General features: G+C 50.4%; 6 protein-coding genes across 6 annotated transcripts; 4 read left to right on the top strand and 2 right to left on the bottom strand.

Annotated features, from left to right (window-relative positions):
- Positions 1-190: 190 nt before the first annotated feature.
- TrAFT101_004321 (uncharacterized protein) lies at positions 191-1975 on the bottom strand. Its single transcript, XM_024899024.2, has 2 exons — positions 1874-1975; positions 191-1802 (listed from the first exon to the last, which is right to left on the bottom strand). The coding sequence occupies exons 1-2, from the start codon at positions 1953-1955 to the stop codon at positions 394-396; spliced, it is 1491 nt and encodes a 496-aa protein (XP_024765885.1). The 5' UTR covers positions 1956-1975; the 3' UTR covers positions 191-393.
- A 221-nt stretch (positions 1976-2196) lies between these two features.
- Positions 2197-3485, top strand: TrAFT101_004320 (uncharacterized protein). The gene is made up of 4 exons (XM_024903073.2): positions 2197-2304; positions 2389-2640; positions 2702-2821; positions 2885-3485. Exons 1-4 carry the CDS (start codon positions 2267-2269, stop codon positions 2919-2921), a joined length of 447 nt encoding a protein of 148 aa, XP_024765886.1. The 5' UTR covers positions 2197-2266; the 3' UTR covers positions 2922-3485.
- Positions 3486-5262: 1777 nt separating this feature from the next.
- Positions 5263-5741, top strand: TrAFT101_004319 (uncharacterized protein; the record flags this gene model as incomplete). The annotated part of the gene is made up of 2 exons (XM_024898886.2): positions 5263-5349; positions 5436-5741. 2 exons carry the CDS (start codon positions 5263-5265, stop codon positions 5739-5741), a joined length of 393 nt encoding a protein of 130 aa, XP_024765888.2.
- A 614-nt stretch (positions 5742-6355) lies between these two features.
- TrAFT101_004318 (uncharacterized protein) lies at positions 6356-7406 on the top strand (the record flags this gene model as incomplete). The annotated part of the gene is made up of 3 exons (XM_024905716.1): positions 6356-7027; positions 7149-7253; positions 7323-7406. The coding sequence occupies 3 exons, from the start codon at positions 6356-6358 to the stop codon at positions 7404-7406; spliced, it is 861 nt and encodes a 286-aa protein (XP_024765889.1).
- Positions 7407-7649: 243 nt separating this feature from the next.
- On the bottom strand, positions 7650-12548 carry TrAFT101_004317 (uncharacterized protein). Its single transcript, XM_024898841.2, has 3 exons — positions 9882-12548; positions 8578-9804; positions 7650-8500 (listed from the first exon to the last, which is right to left on the bottom strand). Exons 1-3 carry the CDS (start codon positions 10695-10697, stop codon positions 8075-8077), a joined length of 2469 nt encoding a protein of 822 aa, XP_024765890.1. The 5' UTR covers positions 10698-12548; the 3' UTR covers positions 7650-8074.
- Positions 11529-13142, top strand: TrAFT101_004316 (uncharacterized protein). The gene is made up of 3 exons (XM_066127131.1): positions 11529-11762; positions 11840-12284; positions 12372-13142. The coding sequence occupies exons 1-3, from the start codon at positions 11760-11762 to the stop codon at positions 12788-12790; spliced, it is 867 nt and encodes a 288-aa protein (XP_065983240.1). The 5' UTR covers positions 11529-11759; the 3' UTR covers positions 12791-13142.
- Positions 13143-13901: the final 759 nt, after the last annotated feature.

Raw genomic sequence — 13901 nt, 5'->3', positions numbered from 1 at the left:
TACTTTTTCTTATCGTTGTTTCTTTTTTCGAGTGCAGTTTTCACGACAGTTACTGAATGGAACGGAATATGGCGTGCGGTCATTAATGGCTGCTGCGGGCACCTTAAGTGAAGAAATTAGAAGCGACACAGAAGCATTGTTTTGCATGGACTGGTTAGTACTTAGGATATGGGACGGTTTTTGCAGATGAATTAAAAATACCATTTGGTAATAAAATATGTTTTGTTTCTTTATTTCTTGTCGTTGTTCATTACAGTCGTGATGTCTGGTTGGCAGTATCTATCTATATCATGGCTAGTACTTGTCTACGTGCCATAGAAATGCATCCAGCGAATTGTATATACATGTTCATCTCCATTACCCCTAGTAATCTAACACCAGATTGTGTTGAGTCTAATATCCACCCAGCGTTGGGTCGATATTTCCATCTAAGCCTACTTCCCCGTGGGTCAGCATCATAAGATTCGCATCATCGTCGACCCAGCCCTCTTGAGAAACCCCGTAAGCCGTCTGGCCGGAGAAAATTTCTCCTTGTGAAAAGTCTTCTGGCCAAGTCTGTTCAACGGCATTTGCTTCAGGATCAAACATGGCAGGGTTGGTAAAGGGCATTGAATCAGCGGCGGTATCAACGGTATTTATCGGGTGTACGGCTGCGATGTGAGCGTTGAGGTCGTAGTAGCGGATAAAGCCTTCATTACACTGGGAACACCGGAGGGTTTGCTTCTTGACGTTGGTGACGCCGGAGATTTCGTCAATGACGTCTGTCGGGGTTGATTTCTCTGTTTTAGACATCTTCGGCCGCTCTTGGCCAAGGTGGATAAAGCGAATATGGTCCTCTAATCGAACCTTTGTGCTGAATTTGTCGCCACAGCCTTGGTCATTGGTCCATGCCTCGAGCCCAGGACCGGTTAATTCGACTTGGCCGCAGATAAAACGGAATCCTTCGTGAGCTGTACGGAAATGGACATTTAAATTCGATTTCTTGGTGAACTTCTTGTCGCAGCCGGGATATGGGCAGGCTACCGTCTTGCGATCTTGAACTGTCTTCCCAGAGTGGTGAATTTCAATATGCGTTTCCAGCTCCCATAATGAACTAGATTTGTAATCGCAAAACATGCAGTTTTGGTGTTCTTGCCGCATATGAGACTGTAGCTGTGGATCTGTCGTGAAGCCAACTCTGAATGTCGTGCCATCCTCTCGCATCTGTGGCGCACACTCCATACACCAATACTTGAGCGGCCCATGCTCCCTCTCCCGATGTCTATTGAGTGCTCCCTTGGAATCGAACGCAGATATGCATCCTGGCTCCGGACACTGGTGCGCCGGCAAGCCTTGATGTTCTTTTCTCACATGTTTGTTGAGCGTTTCCTTCTTTCTGAAGCTTTGACCGCAATCCTGACAGCGAAATCTGTCGGCTCCCTCGTGGACTAGCTGGTGACGTTTTAGTCTTGTGCCTGTTACGAAGCTCTTTCCACAACCGTCTCTCTGGCAGACGTATTTGCGATCATTTGTGTGCACGGCTTTTATGTGCTGTTTCAAGTGTTTATCTTCGATGTAATCTTTGGTGCAACCGTCGTAAGGGCATTTATGAGGTCGAGAGTTGGTATGAGAATTCATATGATCTCTCAATCGCGCTGGGCGATTAAAGCTTTTCGTACATCCCGGCCAAGAGCACGCCAACGTCTTGTAATCTGACGGAAATTTGGTTCGCGGTGTTGTCGCAGCTGTGGCTGTGGATTCGACTCCCACACTTGATCCCGGACTCGAAATTGGAGTGTAGTCATCATCGCCGTCGTCGATATCTAATTTTGCGTCAGTGACATTGGCTTTTTTTTTTTCGCAATGGAGCTTCTTTACAAAGCTATATACGTACATGAGACTCCAATACCGCCGGCATTCAGCCTCTTGGAGCGAGGCGTACTCAGTGCCTCCTCCGCAGCCGCTCGTTTGCTCATGGTCGCTTGTCAATTGCTATAAAATTGTGTCATGTCGTCGAGCTTGTTCAATGGCAGAAATTGGGAACTTTTTGAGTGGGTCACGGGACGATAAGATAAACAAACTGCACGACTGACGGCAGGACCCAGCAGAGAAGGCGCTAGCAGCGACCCGCCCAATGTTCTATCAGCTAGAGCCGGGGAAGCTACGGAAAAACTACCCTCCCCTGCTGTAACAACTTTTTTTGCGAGGCTGAGAAACTGAGCCGCCAACAATCGCAAGCCTCCTCCTACCAAGACACTCGACGTTCCAAGACTTTGGTGTTTTCAAGATGTCTGACTTTGGCGATGATGACGTTAGCGTTGGCGGGTGAGTATAGTTATGCGCTTTAAATAAGGCGCGCCGAAGATTCAAGAAAAGCTCCTGGATAGGCGGCTGACCCCTTATGCACAGCGACGAGCCGGTGTTGGAAGAAGAGGAGGTGACCGAGTTCTACGAGCCCGAAGTTGGCGAGGATGATGATAACGAGCATGCGAACGACCAAGACCACATTGTCATCTCTGGAGACCCATCTGCGGCTGCGAACGCTTCCAAGGACAAATCAGTCAAGGACAAGAAGATTCCCGACGACCAGCGCACGACAACGCCGTACATGACAAAATACGAGAGGGCACGTATTCTGGGCACACGCGCCTTGCAGATCAGGTTGGTCCCAATAAAATGAGAGCGTAGTGGGCTTGCGGATATGCTAACTGGGTGGCTACAGCATGAACGCGCCTGTGCTGGTAGATCTCGAGGGTGAAACGGATCCTTTGCAAATTGCGATCAAGGAATTACGCGAGAAGAAGATTCCTCTGATTGTACGGAGATATATGCCTGATGGATAGTAAGTCGAATACTGACAAGACCAAAATGGCCAAGGAAGTGCAAATGTCTAACACTATTCAAGCTACGAGGACTGGACTTGCGAAGAGCTTCTTCAGTAAACAAAACAGGACTTAGCAAAGACGAAAGCGGCTAAACCATAGGTTACTCGATTCAAGTTGACACTTCCCGGCTCCACGCATGGAGTCCGACGAGCACCGATGCCGCGACTCATCCACCTTTTCGTCTTCTGGAGGAAAGAAATTTGTACATCAGCGTGGCGTTTCGAGATTCGACTACATTCGTCGCTTGTTTAAGATAAATAAAAAGACAGCAAGTTGTTCGGCCAAGCATTGTGTCATTCTGCCAATGAATGCGGCACCAGAAATGATCTTCGTCATGGGCCGGAGGCTTTTCTAGCCACCAGCCTTAACACTCTAGCATATGCATCCACGCAAGAGGTCTCTGCATAACTAAGGGAATGGACGAAAGAGTCATGGCCAATGCGGGTGCAACACTCAAGATCTAGATTGCGCGGATGTGAGTCCTGGTTCTGGACTGTATGGATTGGTTAAAACTACTATGGTAGGGAAGCTATATTACATGGATTGCTGCAAAGTATAATGGTACAATAATAGATGTCAGCAAAAAGAAAAAAAGTAAAATTGAATTTTTTTTTTTTTTTTCCTTCTACGTTACAGAGCAACCTGGCGATCTACCGGGGACTGTATACGTTACTTGCGCTGTAACGTAGCAGCCGAAATCATACGAGCAAATAGCTGGTAATTTTGGACACAGTTCTAGGCTCATGAGCAAACAAATCCATCATCCGTGTGGATCATCGTGTTTTTGTCACCTTTACAGTTGACGTACATTTCTCCCAGGCTGCTTGTCTCTCCATGGTTTAAGTGCTTTTCAAGCCAGTATAGCTTAAATATAGCCAAGATTAAGGTCTAAGTGATGATTAACAGCAATCAGATTAGGTAATTAACGAAACCATACTTAAGGGGATATACAAATCGACTTTACAGAAATACAGCCGTAGATAGAATGATGTCTCCAGAATTCTATTATACATCAATACATATTAGTTGCAATGCAATCAACACGCTGGCCGTCCGGCTCCTACACGCTAAAAGTCCCCGCTATGGCTCTAGCCCACCCTAAAAATAGCGGCTCGATGCGCATGCATATGGGAGCACGCTCAGTGACATCATCACGCTTCGGGGCATATGAGATTGGCTCACAGACACGAGATGTCTTTGTTCATGTTTGTTGCTGTTGCTGTTGCTGTTGTTTATTCAAAATACAGATCAACACTCTGTTTCGGACATTTTCTCGAGACGGCATTGGCTATGCCTGTGGCACAAGATTAAGATGTTCACATACGCAGCGCCATGTGTGCTAATGACCTCATGCCACGGGCGCCCCATAAGCCGGCGGCGGAGAATTAAGGGTCTAAAATGCGGTTCCTGCATGCATATACGAGTCTGCGTTGGGCTGCGCAGAAAGACGAGCCTTTTCAGATATTGAATACGGGACTTTATAGTTAAAAGATGCTGCTGAAGCTACATTCAGTATCTCGGCAGCAGAACCTTTGCTCCACCAGGCAAGCCGGGCCTGTGATATCGCATCTCCCGTTGGATTAGATTAGACCCCAGGATGACAAAAAGCCAAAGCCAGCCAATGGCCATCCCGCAACGCCAGCATTCCTCCCTCGTATCCCCTCCCTCGACGTGCTGATTGATATCCTCGCTGCGAGACTTGCGGCGATCGGCTTGTCCTCCGTCTGCCAAGCCAGGCGTATGACGTCGAGCCTCCCGCAGACGAAGATCGACAGCCGTGACACGAACCGCTCTGATCAAAACCACCTCGTAATGTCTCACGGACCTTTCCCAACGAGACCCTATATTTTCAGAGGCGATCGTGCAAAAAGTCGTGTACCTTGGTATGCATATGCCACGGAGCACTGCGGAGTACCTGGCACTGCACTAGAATTGGCCCTGTCACCGTGTATCTCACACTTGCTAACCTTCGGGTGGCTGCTTAGGGGCCCGTGCCCAAATACGGGGTGACTTGTGCTGCGGCTTGTCGGATCTGCTGCTGAGTGGACAGACGTCAGAATCTTTGCTACAAGGTTATTGCTGGCAAATGGGGGAGGGGCAGAAAAGACGGGAGAATGAGGGAGAGAAAAGGTGGGCGCCGCATTACGTCGGTCTGGTCAGCGAGGCGAAAAGGGTGCACAACGGACTTGTGTATAAATTGATCGGGTTGGTTCCACGAAGAGGAAGCTCACGAGATATTCTGAGACAAACATCGACAGATACCTATTACACACCGCTGTCCTCCAGTTATAAGACATTGGATCTACCCTGAAGATCTTTCATTTTGTTCTCATCTGTGCCAAAATTGAAAAAGAGCCATTGAGAGACTCTGACTTTAAACTCACCGACAACCTTGACAATGAAGTTCTCAACCATCGTCGCCACAGCTGTTTCCGCAGCCATTGCCGTGTCCGGCACCCCCATCGAGAAGCGCGAAGTCGGCGGAGTACGTCTCTCTCTTCTAACCATCATACTATAATTGTTCCCGCTATAGTTGCTAGATCTAACTTGAAAAACCTCTTCTCTTCACAGCTCCTCTTATGCACCGGCGCCAACGCAACCGGCACCTGCACTTACAACGTCTACGAGCTCAAGACATGCCACCAGCTGCCCGCGCCCTTCCACCACAACACGAGCACTTTTGCGCCCGATGGAGAAGCCTTTAACTGCTTCCCCCGTATTGGCGACTGCGGCTCCATCTGCACCAGCCCGACGGGATGTACCTTTGGCGCTGTCGACTTCAACTATAAGAACAAGTTTGACCTTGGTGCTATTAAGTGGAATACCTTGATTTCCAGCTTTGACTGCGAGTTGAAGACGCATCCGACCACGCAATAAAATGAAAGAAAAAGAAAAGAAAAGAAAAGAAAAGACCAATTATTGAATGAATTTTCCTTACTTTTTTTTTTTTTATCTCCTTCTCCTCTGCTTTAATTAAGCGAGCTATGTGAGGCAGACAGAACGCCTCTTTTAATAGCGAGGAACCCTTTTTACATTCGGCCCCTCCTTATCCAACGAAACAAAACAAAACAAAGAGAGGGGGGGCAAAAATGACATACATAATGATATTTAGTAATGAGTCTGGACAGATCTATTTTTTTTTTCTTGTGGTTCTTTTTTTTTTCTGCTTTGGATAATGATATGGCGTTTATACTATCACCCGATGCTGCGTTTTTGATTACTTTTTCGGACATTTTTCGGGGCGTCATGATGATGGAAATTATAGAGGCTTTGGAGGGGAACCACTATGGTGGGGTAATGCTATATAGCAGCAATCAATCAATCAATCAATCAACCGTTTCGATCACTCACTGTTAGTCAAATAGCATCTTATAAGTAATACCGAGTGGCTCATCTCATATAAAACTGCAACACCCGCTCACTCTCATTCTCAAGTAGAGCACACACACACTTTTGTTTGCAACACTCATCGCAGAAACATCCAAAACACCATGGCAGACATCACCACCAACGCCGCCATCCACTCCTTTGGCGGCCGCTTCCTCAAGCTCACCCACCAGTCGAGCGTCACCGGCGGCCCCATGAACTTCACGCTCTTCCTCCCCGCTGGCATCTCACCGTCCGAACCGGCCCCCCTGCTCATCTACCTCTCCGGCCTGACCTGCACGCCGGACAACGTCACCGAAAAGGGCTTCCTCCACGCCCACGCCGCGCCCCTCAAGCTGGCGCTGCTCTACCCGGACACGTCCCCGCGCGGCACGAACCACCCGGGCGAGCACGACTCCTGGGACTTTGGCAGCGCGGCGTCCTTCTACATCAACGCCACGCAGCAGCCGTGGGCCAAGAACTACCAGATGGAGACGTACATCACAGAGGAGCTGCCCGACCTCGTCTTCTCCCACTTCAAGGAGCTGGACCCCGCGCGCGTGTCCATTGCCGGCCACTCCATGGGCGGTCACGGCGCCCTGACGCTGTACCTCAAGAACCCGGGCAAGTACCAGAGCGTCAGCGCGTGGTCGCCCGTGTCGAACCCGTCAGCCTGTCCCTGGGGCGAGAAGGCCTTTACGGGCTACCTCGGCAAGGACAGGGAGGAGTGGAAGAAGCACGATGCGACGGAGCTGGTGAAGCACTGGAAGGGGCCTTTGAATGCCTTGCTTGACGTGGTATGTTTCTTTCTTTCTTTCTTTCTTTTTTTTTTTTTTTTGTATGAGAAGAGGAGGGGGGGGGGGGCCTTTACATAAACGTTTTTTGATTTTGCTAATTGGAGAGAAAATAATATTCTAGGGCACTGCGGACAACTTTTACAAGCAGAGACAGCTGCTTCCCGAAAACTTTGCTGAAGCTACCAAGGCAACGGGTATTCAGGGCCTGCAGCTACGATACCAGGAGGTACTATATGTTTTGAGTTTGAAGAGTTTCTGCTGCTGAGTGAACGCTGATTCTAACATGTTATGCCAGGGCTACGACCACTCATACTTCTTCATCTCGACTTTTGGCGAGGATCATATTAAGCACCATGCTAAGCATTTAGGTCTCCTATAAAGGAATTATGAAAAGGCATGCATGGTTTACGAAAGGTATAAAGCATTGAAGAAGCAGGCTGTGCTGATAGGGGGGGAAAAAAAAAGTCCACCAGTCACAAAAAAAAAAAAAAGTATGTATAATATGATGAAATGACGAGTTAGTTCAAGTTCTGGTGTTGTATACGAGCAACACATGCTGGGTATAAGAGCGCTCAAAATAACATCTCCAAAAACAAAGACTTGCGTATTTCCAGAGCGCTATATGAAGAGCATGCCTGTAATTATCTCACACATGTCTGTTCTATGTCTTTTGAAGAAAAGAGGGCCTTTAAAAAAAATACCCCTAGCAAATATCTTTCATCCATAGAAGGCTTCCATCTCTTTAGAGCCCGACTAAATGAAACAAGCACCTAATTAATAAAGGGAACGCATTCCGTTATATCGTGCCCACGTCAATTCTGTTGCGCCTCTCGTCAATCCCCGTCCAAACACTCAATAATAATAATAAGAATCGTAAAAAGGAGCAAACATAATAGAATAGACAGCGGTAGGCATAACCCTCCCATCATTGCTCGCTAACATATACTCTTGCACCAATGCACGCTGATATGTGTTCCCAAATAAACATGCCACAAACGATCCCCCTTCTCTCTCTCACACACACAACGCAAAATTCCATTAAGAGCTTCAGTTGATCATCTTCTCCATAACAGGACTCAAAACGAGACCTTCCTTCTCCGCCTTAAACTTCATCTCTGTCTCAGCTTCGCGACGAATCCGCTTATACGCCAACTTTTCAAACTGGCTAAGGCTCTTCCACCAGTGCTGCCCAGCTTCATGGTCGGAGATTCGCTCCAGCAAATCAGCCGTCTTGATGCGCACTTCGCGGTCTTTGTGGAACAGACCCAGCGCGATGTAGAAGAGTCCGGCATGCGACTCGGGCGCTACATCGAGAAGCAGGCATATCTCCTCGTACGAGTGGATATGTTTGGATAGTGTGAGGTAGATATCCTTGCTTTGCGAAGGTGTTAGGCGTTGCATGCGAAGACGGTCATGCATATGAGCCAGGTCTAGCCCCTTCAATGGGCGAACAGTGTATATCCGTGCGAGGTCCTGACATCATGACTCAGTTAGTTACAGCTCAAAGCGCGTAAAGGGGGCTTTTGTTGGGGGGAGGGGGGGTTCTTTACCTGAATATAGCTGTAATAGCTGCGTGTGTTACGCCAGCCCTCAATTCTCGTCACGTTGCCGGCCAGCTCCTTAAACTTTGCAGTGTCATCCGCCCACACGTATCCATGACCACTGGCGCCCGGCAACGCCAGGTCTTGATCTTGGCCTCCGATATATAGAGCAGATGCGCTATATACGCTCTCCTCAAACTGGGCAGCAATTCTTGTAAATCTGTTGACCCAATCGCGCCACTTGGCTCGGATAACCCGCTCGCCGTGCCTTGCCGCAATGCTCCTAAGAATGTCCGACATAAAGGCCGCGTCGCCAGTCAAGTCTATCACATTATTGGAGACTCCGCTGGCGGTGTTTGCGAGACTGGGGTGTTGTTGTTGAAAGTAAATCAATCCTTCGGTGACTGGCGCCATCTCAATCTTGCTGCTGATCTTGATGCGGCCGCTGGGCAAATCGCACAGGACATCCCACCATTCCGGATGAAGCTCAAAGGTAGGGTTGGTAACGCCGGCAATAAACCCTGGCACGTTGAGCAAATCCTCCACTTTGGTCAAGTCGGTATAGGGAAAGGCATGCCGGGTAAAGCCCCGGAGGATGCCGCCAGATGCAAGAGCACACGCTGCAAGAACCGCTTCAGCCACATCTCCGGAAGGCATATTGTGGCCCAGGAAAATTACTCTTTTCTGCGTGAGTAGCCCATTAATCAGCACAATGATGGGATGCGTATTGACTCCGTTCGTCGTCAAATGGGGGTGCAGAGGAAACGGCTGCGGAGACTTGGCATGCGCCTCTGAAAAGTTTTGTATCAACTTGATGAGCGAGAAGTCGCCCACAGTCTCTGGCATGACAGCGGTAGGTACTTTGATAGGGATAGGAATGCCCTTATACATGACCTTACTCTCAAACTCGTGGGTGTCTCTAGCCACGGAATACGTCGACTGCCCACCGCCCTCAACATGAGCCTTGGTGCCGGCCCTCGAGATGCCGCCAGTAACCTCACCAGATCCTTCAGTAGCGGTTTCGGCTCTTTCCTCCGCCATACGCGTCTGGATTATACGCTCAAACTTTTCGACAAACAAATCTTTGTTGTCGCTTGCTAGTAGCAGATTTCTTTCGAGCAAGCTTAGCTTGGGCATAAGTGACAAGTCCATGTTATTGACCGCGTCATACAACATAGATAGAGTCTCAGGCACTGGGGACTTATAATACTCCTCTAACGCGAGAAGTAAAAGCGGCTACATGAGAGTAGTTGATGTTAGTATACAATGCTCCAATATAAATAGCAAAACATCAGACAACATTGGCCACATACCTTGTATATATGCAAGAAGGGGTGTCTCGTACAGATAGCCATCGCTTTGACAATGGCTCCTCGTTTCACTGACTTGTCGTGCTTGGTATTGACCAAATTGAGCACATAGATGAGCGGCGGGCCCTCTCCGCCATCAGGCTCGTCGTCTGAGGACTCGTCATCGTCCTCATCCAAATCATCCTCGCTCCCCTCCGAATCTTGTTCAGATTCAGCCTCGCCCTCGGGGACCAGCCCCGCCTCTTTGTCTCGGCGCCTCTGCCTTCGAGCCTTCCTCCTTGCTTTGGCCTTGCGTTCTTCGTCTTCATCTTCCGGCGATGTATCCTTGTGGAGGAAGAACATGGTCCAATCCTGATTACGCGCGTGGGCCTGATCTGGAAGCATCAGTTCAGCCAACATGTTCTCGTCTCCGGTGATGGCGACCGGGTATTGATGCTCCATGACTGGACCACGGTCAATGTCAAACGACGCCACCAAGATATACTCGACATGATTGGCGTCTGATCCACGAGGGTATTGTGATCGAACTCGCCTCTGGGGGTACGACCCTTCGTTCGTTCGGCGTGCTGCTGAGAGGGACGAGTGCTGTGAGGATGGCCCGATGGAAGAAGCTTTGGACTTCATGCTCGGGTCCGAAGTCCGGTCGGTTTCGGCCATGGGGGGCTGCGGTGACCTTGATGGGCGCGAATGGAAGGACATTTGCGATGGAGAGCGCGACGGGGGAAACGAGGAGAGAGAGGTTCGACGGTGATGAGGCAGCGAAACGTTCGAGCTGCTGGCGCCGTTTGAACGAGAGGCGTAGGGAAGAGCCGCCGCCATTGTTCAAGTGCCTCCCCGCCGGCCAGTGTGTTGTGGGATGCTATGCCCGTATACCAGATCGCCCGTCTCGACTCGTGCTTTTCCCAAATATATCTGAAGCTCGTCAATGGTATGATGTAGCTTAAAGGCCGTCGATGCCGAGCCTTTGGATTCGCCCGCCGTCCGGCTTCGTCGTCGTTTATTGCGCAGGGACAGCTATCTGGCTCGAGCGGTCTATGGTTGCGGACGCTGCCAGGGTGTGTTGGTGGTCTATACACGTTTCTGTGGTGGTGGTGGTGGTGGTGATGCTATCCACCCCGCATGTAGCAGCTGCGTCGCAATGGCACCCGAGCGCCGAGGGTCCAGCAGCAGCAGCAAGCAGCGGATGGAGAGGCCAATGGACGGATGAGCGATCGCAAGAGCCTTGGAAGCATCGTCTGCAGCATTTGCGCCGAGTCCTCTTGGGAGAAAGTCGAGACAGGGGCTGCTGTATTTACCTTAGTGTCACCCAAAAGGGGAAATGTGGTGTAGGGGACTGAGCAGGGTGGAGCTGTGTGATTCAAGGCCCTGGAGCCTTGGAGGGCCGTTCCCACTAGTGGCTGTTACAGCACCTGTTTCTCTGGGCGCTTGGCGCATCCCAGGCCCTCTTCTGGTGGGTGAGGCGCTGTGTTAGCGCCTGGAAAGATGGTCGTGTTCAGAAAAAATAGGTGTCTAGTGGTGACGCTACTCGCGTGGCTGAGACGCTCCCGCCATGCCGTCTGGGACGCCCAACTCGTGCAAGCGCGCTCCTCCCGCCACATTCACCAGCCACACCACACCGCGGCCGCTGCAAGTGACCCTGACAACGGAGCCAGCAGCTGGATTTGTTTACTTGGCTGCATCTTGATGCAGATGCCGTTATGCATTAACCTCCCCTCTCACAGCATATCCAGGACCAATCCACTGGTCCCATATCTCTGACGACATTTTCGCGATTATCTGCATTCTGTGCCTCAGTCAAGCACCAAAAGCAGCTCCGCCTACCGTTTGCTGGCCAACCGATTGCGGGCACCGTCACAGCACAGATCCCTTACCCATTACATTATGGTACGGCTGCGGCCCCGTTCAGTCTGGAAACTGCCGTTTCGCTTATCTGCTAATCCTTTCTCCTTTGCTATCCCCAGTCTATCTCGACAACGTTCAAGCCCTCTCCCCTGGGCCTCGGATCGCCTCCCAGCGTTCGTAACTCTCCATTCCGAAGGGGCGAATCTCCGGCTTCGCCATCACCCCTCCGACACATAACACCTACAAGCTCGCCTACCAAAGCTGCCGCCACAACACCCAACGGAACGTCGAGATTTGCGAGGCCAACGACACCAACCAACGATTTGCCTGAGACCAAAGAAGAAGAGAAAACTCCAGTCATGACTACTCCTACAAGAGCATCGCCGCCGTCGTGGAAGGCTGGGTCAAAGCTGGCAGTGGGCGGCTCTTTGGGCGGTAGCAATGCTCTCTCACAGCTTCAGCCTACTCAGGTTAGGACATTGAGAGATGGATTTCAGATCCTGGACCGAGACTGCGACGGCATTGTCAATAGAGAAGACGTTGCCGACATGCTCAGTCAGCTTGGTGTGTTGTGTTCCACCCTGTCCACCCCCGGCGAATGATGCTCAATTCCGCTGTGATGCCAACTCGTGGATTCTAACTGGTAGCAAGGCCTCCCCTCAGGCTCCTCCGACATAGGACGCTTCTTTCCGCCATCGAAACCGCAAACCATCACGCTAGCCGCTTTCCTCAACTCGATGGCGGAGTCCTTGGCTCTGCTGTCACCAAATACTGAGCTCTTATCTGCGTTTTCGGCCTTTGACGAGGACGACAGCGGTCAGATAGACTGGGCGGAGCTGAGGGATGCTCTGCTCAACACACCGCCAGAAGCCGGGCAGTCAGCACTCAGCGCTGCAGAGGTGGACAAGGTGGTCGAGGGATTCACGGGCCGGCGAGCCTTCAACCGCAACATGAATGCGCACTTATCGGCACGACGGGGTGAAGTGTTTAAATACCAGGAATTCGTCCATTCAATCATGGGCTCCAACGGCGGGTCCGAGGGAGGGGCACATGAAGGGGAGGAGCAGTGACGAGATTGATGATTGGCCTGCTGTCTTTTTTTTCTTCCCCTTCGTATTACGCCAATTGGTGTTTTCCTGGGGTTTCGTTTTCTGGTTGACACGAGTGACACGACGCAATTACTGCTGTCAGGTACGGGGTCCTGGGGCCGGCCGTGCCTGTCATCATAGAGGGTGAAGCAATCAGCCCGGTGCATAATATTTCTTTGTCTCACATTCTGATTGTTTTGTTTTGTTTTGTTTGTTTGTTAATCTGCACAGCTGTATGTACGAGATACTAGTAGTAGCACACGGATACCTATGGATAAGCTTGACAAGTTACGATTAATCTTCAAATTAAAGAAACGACACGTGCATCCCTGCTGGCACAGCTAAGACCACATAAACAACATTGCGGAGGAGGTCCTACTCCGCGTGATGGGCGCTCCAGGAACCTTTGAGGGTGATCAGCCACTTTGCCATGTCCTTTGTGTTCCCCCAACTCATATACACACAACGGCTAGCGACGACGGCGACGACTGCTGGCAAGATAAGCCAGCCACTGGGATGCGCAGCGAGTGACGAAATGAATGGGCCAGTGGCAGATTGCAGTCCCGGGATTGCCTGCGGCTGGGCCAATGACGGCGTACAAAGTCGCTGGGATCCCAGGCCGTGGGCGGCTGGAGCGTGCGGAGAAAGTAAGACCTTTTTAGCGGCAAGGGCTCCGTATTCCGTGCCGTGAAGTTGCGAGCGAGACTTTGGCTGCCTGGCTGCCTGCCTACATACATTACGTGTATGTTTCTACGCAGAGTGTGTGAAAAAAAGATGCTATAATAAGCATAGAATTAGTATTGCCAGATACTGGGTAGTAGTGCGCATGGGCATGTGCAGAGCGGCAATAGTGCGCTGGAACCCGAGCCTGAGCTGTACATATTCCTAGTCCTAGTACCTACCTATCATGGTAGACGTAGTTGCGGCAGTACTATATCGGCTGGTGGCGGCTGTGATGATGCATCAAAGTCGCATACTCCTACATGCTACATATACGACTAGTATCAATAAGTTGACAGCCCGAAGGCGTGGGTGTGTCCAGCCAAAGCTCAATTGGCCCTCTCAGGCACAGGCACAGCTACATGCCTCCTTC

This window comes from Trichoderma asperellum, chromosome 2 (assembly GCF_020647865.1).
Source record: "Trichoderma asperellum chromosome 2, complete sequence".
NCBI lineage: Eukaryota > Fungi > Ascomycota > Sordariomycetes > Hypocreales > Hypocreaceae > Trichoderma > Trichoderma asperellum.
Note: the sequence above shows the minus strand (reverse complement) of the source record. Positions and strands in the feature narration are given on the sequence as shown.

Coding starts and splice junctions, on each gene's coding strand:
- TrAFT101_004316 (XM_066127131.1), top strand. Junction 12,285..12,371: donor CGACATGCTCAGTCAGCTTG/GTGTGTTGTGTT, acceptor ACTGGTAGCAAG/GCCTCCCCTCAGGCTCCTCC.
- TrAFT101_004320 (XM_024903073.2), top strand. CDS start 2,267: ATGTCTGACTTTGGCGATGATGACGTTAGCGTTGGCGG. Junction 2,641..2,701: donor ACACGCGCCTTGCAGATCAG/GTTGGTCCCAAT, acceptor GGGTGGCTACAG/CATGAACGCGCCTGTGCTGG. Junction 2,822..2,884: donor AGATATATGCCTGATGGATA/GTAAGTCGAATA, acceptor ACACTATTCAAG/CTACGAGGACTGGACTTGCG.
- TrAFT101_004317 (XM_024898841.2), bottom strand. CDS start 10,697: ATGGCGGCGGCTCTTCCCTACGCCTCTCGTTCAAACGGCGCCAGCAGC. Junction 9,805..9,881: donor CCTTCTTGCATATATACAAG/GTATGTGGCCAA, acceptor ACTCTCATGTAG/CCGCTTTTACTTCTCGCGTT. Junction 8,501..8,577: donor GCTATTACAGCTATATTCAG/GTAAAGAACCCC, acceptor TCATGATGTCAG/GACCTCGCACGGATATACAC.
- TrAFT101_004321 (XM_024899024.2), bottom strand. CDS start 1,955: ATGAGCAAACGAGCGGCTGCGGAGGAGGCACTGAGTACGCCTCGCTCC. Junction 1,803..1,873: donor CGGCGGTATTGGAGTCTCAT/GTACGTATATAG, acceptor ACGCAAAATTAG/ATATCGACGACGGCGATGAT.